The sequence below is a fragment of the Cyprinodon tularosa genome, unplaced genomic scaffold (genome assembly GCF_016077235.1).
Source record: "Cyprinodon tularosa strain WSP-4 unplaced genomic scaffold, ASM1607723v1 ctg815, whole genome shotgun sequence".
Classification (NCBI taxonomy): domain Eukaryota; kingdom Metazoa; phylum Chordata; class Actinopteri; order Cyprinodontiformes; family Cyprinodontidae; genus Cyprinodon; species Cyprinodon tularosa.
The window spans coordinates 432,074-442,795 of NW_024039580.1; the positions used below are offsets into that span (position 1 = coordinate 432,074).

General features: G+C 35.7%; 1 protein-coding gene across 2 annotated transcripts in view; it reads left to right on the forward strand.

Annotated features, from left to right (window-relative positions):
- Nucleotides 1–10,395, forward strand: part of gdap2 (ganglioside induced differentiation associated protein 2) — a 60,577-nt gene extending 50,182 nt beyond the window's left edge. For both annotated transcript variants that reach the window (XM_038272047.1, XM_038272046.1), the window contains exons 13-14: nucleotides 1,140–1,283; nucleotides 6,965–10,395. In XM_038272047.1, coding sequence (XP_038127975.1) covers nucleotides 1,140–1,283; nucleotides 6,965–7,006 — 186 coding nt within the window. In that variant the 3' untranslated portion in view covers nucleotides 7,007–10,395. The remainder of the gene's footprint in view (nucleotides 1–1,139; nucleotides 1,284–6,964) is intronic.
- The last annotated feature ends 327 nt before the right edge of the window (nucleotides 10,396–10,722 follow it).

Genomic DNA, 10,722 nt, shown 5'->3' on the forward strand with positions numbered 1-10,722 from the left:
GCAGAACAAAAAAAATTGTTAAAATTTAAAAACAAGCACAGTACAGTTCATAGTCATTTTAAAAAAGTAAAAAAAAAAAAAAACAATCCACTGGACTTTGTTTCCCAGTTTGAAAATGTTTCGCTTCCCATCCAGGAGGTTTTTTCTATTCAAAATGTCAGAAATAGCGTTCAGTTCGAGGCTTTATACAGTCGAGTGCACAACTTATACAGTTTAAATGCACAAAAAAAAAAGTGGATTATGGGGTGAGTTACTCTCTAATTTGGCATTTTATTAAAAAAAAAATTTAAAATTCCCTCTGTAGAAAAGGTATTGTAAGACTTGAATTTCAGTTCAGTGTATTTATATAGGGCTAGTTCATAACACGTCATCTCAAGGCACTTTACAATTCAACCAGATCATTCAATCAAATTAATTCATAGTTTTCTATCTAAGGAAAACAATTTGATTGCATCTGGTTTGCTTCTAAACTGCTATAAACTAGGATAAGCCCCATACTTCCTTTACCTTTAATTTATCATAGATTTACTGGTATTTAGTTCATCTTTATTCATTGAGAAATATTAGTTTTACTAAAATAAATACAAATTTCAACAAAAGTGGCTGCAAAACCAGGAATTTGGGACACACACACATATATATATATATATATATATATATATACATGTATAAATCAGAGTCCTAGGTACTTGTTGATGGCATTAAAATTCTTTCTAATTGCATTAAAATGCTTTAAGCCAGAGTTACTATAAACCCGCTCAAAATGGCACAATAGCTAAAGTTTAGTTCTAATAGTGAAAAGCTAATATTCTTTTTAAGATGTAAACTTTCTCTAAGTTGTTTCTGGTAGTTTTATTAGACAATCTGCACCACTTCATCACACAAAGCCCTTAGATTCTTAAACTTCTAAATATTTTTCTTTTGGCAAAGAGAGTTACAGCGTCAGTGCATTCTGGTTTATGTTAGTTCTTCGTTGTTTAAATAGAACCACAGGACGTTTGCATAAAGGCAGAGCGTTTTGTCAGACCATTAAAGGGCCATTACATTTCATTTATTATTATTTGTCTCTGAGAATGACAGGATAACAATCTGAGAACCACCGATAGACTTTTGTTTTGCTGCTCTCAAACCCTACGCAGGTTTCCACTTGGTTCTTCACCACCTTCACCGTGTCCGGCTTGAAGGAGAAGGTTCGCTACCTGGACAACCTCCAGCAGCTGTTTAGCTGCATCAAACCAGAGCAGATCGACATTCCTCCGTTCGTCATGGAGTACGATGCGCGGGTAAGCCCCACTCGCTCAGGGAAACACAGATTGTGCTTAAACCAGTCAAAAACTCTGCAACTACTTTTAAAATATGAGGAATAAATTCATTGGTGTGAAAAAGTTTTTCCTCCCATAAAAGATTTCTATGCTAGTAAGGTAACCTGAGCAAAGAAATTGTTTCATCAATTAGGGATTAGAAGCTATAGACATAAAGCAAAGTTCAATGGGCCACTTCAGACCCTTCATTCAGCTTCATGAAGCTGACTTCAGATCATCGTCACGCTGCATTTCCTCAGTAGCCTTCAGCTAATTGTCAGTAACTAATGTCGGCCTTTCTGCTATTTACAAAGAAAAGAATGAATACAGTGGAACCCGCTTATAGTGCTCATGTTGGTCCAGAGCCATTCTGAGCACTATAAGCGGTTGATTACTAAAACGGAATTTACCGTTATTTCACTTATTTTTTATGCAGAATATCATCTAAATGTCATTTGTATGTTTTTTTTATGAGAAAAAGGAAATTAAATGGATAGCTTCCACATTTACTGAATTTTATTACAGTACTTTTCAAGTTTAATTACAGTATACTGCGCTGTGCGCAGACATAACTCTGATAGCCTACAGTAGGCCTATGTAACTTATTCTGTGTGTCGGCTGTGTCGTGCCGCGGGTGCATTGTTTTACCATCTCTGAAAATAAAGTTTGACACAAATGGTTTCACAGAACAACATAGAAGATAACTGAATTGGCTACAGAAAATTAAAGCAAGCCTACGTCCGGTTATGTGTTAAGGATCTGCTGCGCCGCATTAAGAAATCCCTTCACATATTTTTCCATGGTTCCCTGGATCAGAGTGTCCAACACCAATTTCACTTCTTTTTCAAAACGATGTAAAAGTTCAAAATTTTTGGAACCAACATGCAGGAGGCCAGTCTTTAAAATGCAAACTTCTACATCCCAGCTCTGGAAGGGACAACAGTCTTCATCCCCCTCCTCGCTGCATGCAGCACTCGTACCCGCACCAAAGCGCTCTTGTACCTCTGCGATTTTGTCCTCATCTGTCACGGGCTCTGACACTGGAGTGCTGTCATCACATTAGATCCACTTACCGTATTAATTATTTTTGCACGTTTCCATTCATAAAATGGCCAAAAATGAACACTATAAGCAGATTTCTTGATTACTATTACTAATTATTTAAACAGCGTTCCTATAGAAATGATTGTGTCCCAAGCATTTTGATATATATAAGCAGTTGATTACTATATCCGTGACCACGATAAGCGGATTTCACTGTATTTCCATTTCTTAGTCTAGGTTTTACAGTAGAATAAAAACCCCATGTTTGACTGTAGGTTTCATGTTCTTTGCTGAAATGGTGGTAGGGGATGCCTTTCTCACACAGGGTTAGACCGGGTCACATAGCCTGCACCTAATAATTGAAATACTTGTAAAAGGAGTATTTGTTTTACTCTAATCGTCTTCTAAGGGGGAGTGGCGGCCTAGTGGTTTGGGCATCGAGCTTGAAATCCGAATCAGACCCTTAACCACGATTGCTACCCGGGCGCCCCACAATGGCAGCCCACTGCTGCCCAAGGGGATGGGTTACATGCAGGGGTAAATTTCTCCAATGTAGATAATATATATCAATATAGATAAATTATTATTATTGTTATTGTTATTATTCTATATGGACTTTGTTCTATCGCTGTTGCAAGCAAAGAACGTGGTTTGGAAAATAAAATTTGAAGAATACAATCCAGAAGAACAACTCAAAAACAGTTTTTTATTAAAAAAAAAAAAAAGTTTCAAGACTGTGTTTTTTTATGTATATTTTTTATTTTATTTTTTTGTTATTTTATGTTTTCAATTTTGTTTTTATTATTTATTTCTATTTCCATTCAGATTTTTTAGATTCTCTTCTGATCTTGGGTCAGGCGTGTAGAGCAAGAATGCGTTTCTATTCATCTGGTTTATGACACTTTTACTGGTCAGTTTGCTCGTTAAGGGCAGGTGTTTGTGAAACGCAGTTTGAAAGGAATTACATTTTCAAAGCTAGATTTGAATAAAATACATAAATATAAAATGTGGGAAAAAATGCAAAAATATAATAAAAAAAAATTAGAAAATATACAATCAGTGAAAGAAATCATTGATAAAATAAAATTAGAAAATATAAACAAAGATAAAAGCAAAGTTTCCCTCAAAGCATTTTTTTTTATTTATTTACAAAACATTTTCTTCTCTTGCACCAATAATGGAGAGAAATCCACTCGTATTTTAAGATGAAACATGATACTTTGATAATCGAAAACATTTCAAAACACCAAAAAAAGTTTAACGACCTTGTCTGGGTTTCAGGCGTCGCTTCGATGTCTGACGTTGCCTTCAAAAATGTTTTCTTACCCCTTTCTAAGTTCTGTGTTTATGCCTTCGACTAGAAAATATAAATCATTTCTTTTTTCTTTCTGTGAATGACTGATGATGGTAGTTTAAACTGGATCTGGTGATTGTCGGATTTTTTTTCTGAGGCTGTAAACTGAAATGCTTTACCTTCTAACCTGAACTCATCATACGGCTGTAATGTAAACAGCTTACATTCCTCTTTACGAAGACATCAGGCTTTACTGAAAAAGCCAGAATCAGTCAGTCGGGTTCACTCAGATTGATTGGACAGAATAAAGGTTTAATATTCTTGGTTTTCTAAACAATGAAAGGGAAGTACACAACTGATCATTTAATATAATAAAGATATTGTGCAACCTCTTAAAGCGAACCTAATTCAGCACTGATTTCCCATGCCAAGCTCTGTAATATGTTTACACCCATATGCATTCAATCCCAGGCACTTCTGAGCGAGCTTTTATCTTAGTCTGATATTACCCAGAAATGACGGAAACAATCAGTCATTGATTGGAGTAATAATGATGTGCTTTTCTAAAAAATGGCACCTATTAATCACCTTGTTTTCAAACCCAATTTGGATGAGGAAGCGCAGGGCATTCTTTGTTGGTTTCTCACCGCATCAAATCAAAAGAGTTTTTAAACAAGAATCGGTTGCTGTAGAAAGAAGTTTCTTCTTTGCAAAGCTAACCCTTTAGTATCTCAGAGTCTCCTGGATGTCTGGGTTCAAATGTAGACAGAGTAACTTTCTTGTAATATGTGATCATCAAAGAAATCTACATATGTACTAGGGGTGGAACGGTTCACAAAATCCACGGTTTGGTTCACGGTTTTGTGGTCACAGTTTTCGGTTCGGTTCGGTATATGTTGATTGTTCGGAAAATCTATTATGTCTTGTATAGTCAAGTCAAAACTGAAAGAAAAAAGCAGTCTGACATTTGCTACATCATTGCGACAGTCCTAGGTTAAAAGTAGGTGAGATTCTGGCATTGCAAGACAGGAGACCAGAGATGGCAAAAGTAATCACTTTCCGTACTTGAGTAAAAGTACAGATACTTGTGTTAAAAAATACTCTGGTAAAAGTGGAAGTACTGATTAAACTTCTTTAATCAAGTAAAAGTAACAAAGTACAGGCTTGTAAATTTAATTAAAGTATAAAAGTAAAAGTAGAAACCACTTTTTTCATGCCGTTGCCTACATTTTAAATGGATGTCTGCCAATAGGACTAGATCTCCGTTGTGTTCATTTTCAATCATCTCGTCGTCCATGCTACTATGCTAACGCCACCGCCACCAAGCTGCAATGATTTGCCGCGAATGAATACCGGAGAATCTGTCGATTCATCTTGTAGTGGTGCGACAAATGCAACGTAGATTCCCATCCAATTAGATTGAATTTGGTATTGATGACGTATAAAATAATAACGGTAACTCCATTGAAATGATTCAAAACTAAAGTAACGAGCCAATTTTTTAAAATGTAAGGAGTAAAAAGTACAGATATTTGTGTAAAAATGTAAGGAGTAGAAGTAAAAAGTCGCCACAAAAATAAGTAGTAAAGTAAAGTAAAAATATCAGAAAAATCTACTTGAGTACAGCAACGAAGTATTTGTACTTCGTTACTTCCCATCTCTGCAGGAGACCAACTAGTTCCAACATGTGCTTCATTTATTTGTCAAACAATCTTTAACAAAGAAGCATAAGCTCTATCAAAACTAGACTTAGGCCCCTTTGTTTGAAATTAACTCAAGATAAAATGACATGTTTCAATTCCCTGATTATCAAAACTCAGTTTGTTCTGCAGTGTTTGAAATACAATCAAATAAATAAGGCTGGATTTCTTATCAAACTGGAAGTGCCACTGTGTTATCTAAAATAACAAAATCAATAATCCAGTTAATATTATAATCATCAATATGATTATAATATTTATAATCATATTGATTATAAATATGAGCTGACATGTTGGTCATGTTGCTGTTAGCATAAACAACATGTGTTGCACAATGCTTGCACACTGTTTTTATCCACAACTTTCTTTCCGCCGTCATCGTAGGTCACTCTAAATGCAAAGCGCTCCCATACAGCAGACCTATAAAGTGCTGCTGGCGCGTCTTCCAACTATTGTTCTTTCCCACTCGCCATACCCACACAATTCTCCACAACATCTGATTGTTTTCTGCTACACCCGGCTACGCTGCTTCGCTTTTTCTTCTTCTTGTTTACTACTGGTTTTCATAAACCGTTCCATCCCTAATATATACGTGTTTATTGCTTTATTGTTATGTGTTGTTGATGATTTCTCTGATAATTGATATCTGATCAAATTAAGAAATGAATTGCAGTTTGTACTACACTGTAAAAAAGGGCTAAACTTCAGTGTTTGCCTATTTGGCTCTTTTGCCGTTTTGTACACTAGGTTTTGGCCACTTTGTCGTCAACATAGGTCATGTTTTTTCTAATTGTGGATGGAGCAAATTAGGGCTGCAAAATACATCCAACCCTGATCCTAATATCAGCGTATGCAATCAAGGGAATGTTTGGATGCAATATTTGGGAGAAGGTAATATTTCCAGTAACTTACTTTGCAACTTTGCATGGCAAAAAAATCAATTGAATAGCTGAATGGACTTTAACTTTTCTCAATGGCTGAGTATTTATTGGTGTGCGAGATGCTGGAGCTAATGAGTAGCAGTGGGAACAATGTGGAATGGTAAAGTAAAGCGTCGTATTTTTTAAATAAGTGCATTTGTTGTTGGATTGAGGAGGTAAAAACAGACATTTTGCCAATGTAACAAGACAATTTACATTTAAAATAAGAAAACACAATTGCATTGTCTTATTTCAAGTGCATATTTTCTAATTATCTTATTTTAATAGTAGAAATACTCATCCCATTGGCAAACTATCTCATTTACCTACTCAAATTAAGGGTAAATACACTTAATCTAGATCGTTTTTTCCAGTGTAAGGAAAAATAAATTCAGATGTAAAACAAGTGGAAACACATGAGACCAGGATTTAATTTGAGAAACATTCTGAATTTAGTATGAAGGTCAGGCTGTCCACTGAAAAGGCAAAAACCTGCAAAGATGCAGCTACGGGCTGAGAGAAAGGCCCAGTTCTTTCAGGGTGGAAAGTTGGTCAGGTCCAAGTCACAGACCCAGGGGAGCCCAGTTTGCAGGGGTCGGGGGTAAAAAAGGGAAGTTGTAATCATTGATTCCCAGCCAGAAGAACTAACTCATAGAATGGATCACCTTGACTTTTAAAACCTCTTCTCTATCTTTTGTCTCTCAGGTGAATGGACAGAACCACCCCAATGAGGCCTCCGGTCTGTGACAGGAGACCAACCGGACCTCTGTGAGAGGCCGACGCCGTTATGTGGACGTCATTAATGGACATCAAACTGCCTCAGTGGTCTGAACTGCAGCGGGTAAATCTCACTGCTGATGTGTTCTTGTCAAAACGAGGAGTCGTCTCAGGTCAAATTTATCATGACTATGTGCTGACTGTCGGTCTGAGACCATCGATGGATTATTCCTCACTGAGTTTTTTTTTTTAAATGCATTTTCTTTAAAGCGAATAAAGAGTCAATCCTCAAAACCTTTCACTCACGATCGAATCACACAACTTCATCTCATGGTTTAGAAAGACTAGAGAGAGAAACTTCTGCTAAGGGAGAGCAGCAGCTTATTCAGCAGTAATAAATGTCATTATGACCGAAACGAGAAACGTCAGCCCAAAGAGGAGTTTATTCTATGGAGCCAAATGTTGTAGCTGTTTAAAGAAGTATTTTAAACAACTACAAATCATATCAACATCAGACATTTACATATATATATGCTGTATATATCTGAGGTTAAAATAAAACATCTGATATATCGGGAGATGTACTGAAAGGTTTTTAAAGGGTCGCTGGTCTGCAGCTGCTGTATGTTAAATTATAAAGTCCTGTTGTCTTTTAGAAAGTTTCCTCCTTTCCTTCTTGGGTTTGTGGTTCAGCTGAAAGGCCTCTGATGAACTGGTGCAGCTGTTAGCATTTAGAACGATAAGTAGTCAATAATATAATAATAATTCTTCAGTTAAGAACAATTTCTTTAGTATTTTTTCTTTTCAGGGGATCATTTCAGGTTTGCAATCAGCAACATTTTCTATTTGTAGCTCAAAGCGTTTTCAGTAAAAGCCAGGAGAAAGTATACGTTTGCTTTCTTTATTTCAAAAAGTATTAACATGCATGTTTACCTTTTTTTTTCTTTCAATCTAAAGTCCTTAAATATCCAAATATCGAAGATCCACTATGATAGGTAAAAAAAATGCTGAACAAGTTCTATTAACAGGTAGATGTGCATCTATCAGGCTTTACCTGCTTATACTAGTTTTCTGTTTTCTTTATGTTCAGAACGGATCACATATTTCATATGATCACTTTATTTTATTTACTGAGCTGCAAGTTCATGGATGGGTTGGTTTGAATACAAAAGAAAATGACTGTTTCTTTTGATGATGAAAGGATTTAAAAGCTCAACGTTTCATTGTCATCTCTGTTCTGCATAAAGCTTCACTCCGTATTCCCCTCCTTTCATCAATTACTGACCAGCAGGGCTGAAACAATTCAAAGTGATTGATCGATTATGGAAATAATTCTTTGGTTACTGCTTATTCTGCTTAATACAGACTCCATAATATGCCATTTGGAGGAAAAGAAACTCATTCATAGAAGCTATTATGCCAAAATTATAAAAACTATTTAAATATGAATAAGCTCTATCCATATCCTCTGACAAAGGGGCAACATTTTAGTTTCAGTTGCTTTAAAGTCTGAATAAAATCCTCTTTAAGGCGCTTTTTTCTGTCCAATTATTAATCGATTAATCAAAAATAATAATCAATTATTAATTGATTAGTAAAATAATGATTACTTTGTGCCCTACTGACCAGCTGCCCTGCAAAAACAAAATAATAGATGCAGCATAATACTGCCATCGCCATGCTTCGTCATGGGGAGGCCTCTTTCAAGGTTAGTTTTCCACTACATGCAGAATTTTGCATGAAGGCCAAGAAATTTGGTATCATCTGATTGAACAAGAATGATTACATTTCACCTATTCATGCATCATTTTTGAAATTAATAAATTAAAAAAATCTGCATCCCATCGCTATTTTATAAAGTGGCAAATTATCACCAACCAGAGCTGCTCAAAGTAATTATATTTGTGTATAGAAGAACAATTTAATTAATTTATTTATAAAAAAGCGCCAATTCACAACACATGTCATATCAAGGCGTTTTACAATTCAACCACATCACACAGTCAAATTGATTCAAAGTTTCCTACTTGCATATATTAATATTGCAGGTCGTGGTGCCTGAAAGTTCATTAACGAAATCTTCCTTCCAAACACCAACGTTAAATCTTTTAGCTGAAATCTGTTTTATTTTTAAATATAATCCCATTTATAAAATAAATTAGAAACTTTCACATTTAGATTTTTGTCATTTTTTGCCAAAAATCCTCATAACTATTTTAATAATGTACAGTAAAGGTGGTTTTTCTGCAATTCTTAACTGCATCCTAATTCTTTAGTTAACTTATATTTGTCTCATAAAATATTCATTTTCTTGTCCTACAGAGGATTACAATCAGTTCTCATCCTGAAATTGCAATTACTGCTGCGATTCCATGTTTCGGTTCTTTACGCTTTGTGGAAGTTTCATTACTAATGGTCATTAACAGCTAATAAAACTGCTCTTTTAAAATATTTACAATTGACTAATTAAATCCTGATATATAATCCATGTTTCCTTCACTCAGCGGATGACAGCTGATCACACTAATTGATTCGCTTCTTAAAGCTGCAGGCCATAACCTCAAACATCTGGAAAATATGACTCATAACCTAATTTAAAAAAAACTCTGTTAATCATTATGGAGAGAGTTTGCGGACCAGTTTCTAAGTGTCACATTTGATCATTTCTCTGACATTAAAGTCTCTTTAAAGTCTCCCAGACCCTCGGTTGCAGTGTAAACATGCCTGCCTGGTATGAGCTGCAGTAATACCACCACATAGCTGCCATCTGTTGGAGCTACGCTGCCTCTGTGAGCTGATTCCACCTGCATCATGTCATTGCTGCCATGTTCAGCATCTACACGTCTCTGGTGTCAGCTCCATTGAAAGTTCCCAGAGCCGCACAGGGTAATGAGCTCCGTTCTTAAAACATTCCTGATCTTAGTCCAGATAAAACCCAGAAATCCTGAGATTAAGCCATGTTCTCTCCTGCTTCAAATTACCAGACTTTAGTTGCAATTCTTGTTTTAATTTAGAGTCAAATGGGAAGAGTGCTAACACATTTATTTAAGACTTGAGGCTTTACAATAAAAGCATCAGGTGCGTTTATTAAAACTGATGGTATTAAAAGAACAAAAGAGAAATAAACCCTGATCATTAACAACTGCAGTGAAAGGCTTCTAGAGTTCAGACAAATGAACGTCTTTTACAAGCATTGATTTTACGCACTATTAAAGCTGTGATTATCTCAGAATGTATTTAACTGAGCCAAATTCTGACGTCATGGATATGTGTCTTTTTTTTTTCTTTTTTATAAATATCTGTAATCTCATGTTGTAGATTCAGGTTGTCCAAAGCTTTCAGGGTCTGAAGGTGGTGTGTTCTTTTCTGTTTGGATCTTTCTTTTTATGTTCCAATTAAAATGCTCGTCTTTCATCATAGTGTTTGCAGTCGTTTTTTCCCCCCCCCCGGTGATTAAAGACAAAGGAAAGAGCTGGTAGGTACGTGGTAACTTCACTGTCTCCAATTTAAAGTAGGAAAATAAAAAGAAGAAAGACAGTGAGGTTTTTTTCTATCCTGTTATTTAGGCCATAGGAGTCTATTGTCTGTCCTCTTCTTCTTATCCGTGTAACAAAAACAAACTCATTTTGTCTTTAACTTTAAACAGTTGAGCTTAAAAGGTGCAGCAACAAAATGAAACAGTAAGAAGGCGGAAATGATTGTTGTTTTAGTGGCTCTGTTGACCAAAAGCACGGCGCTCCAGTCGA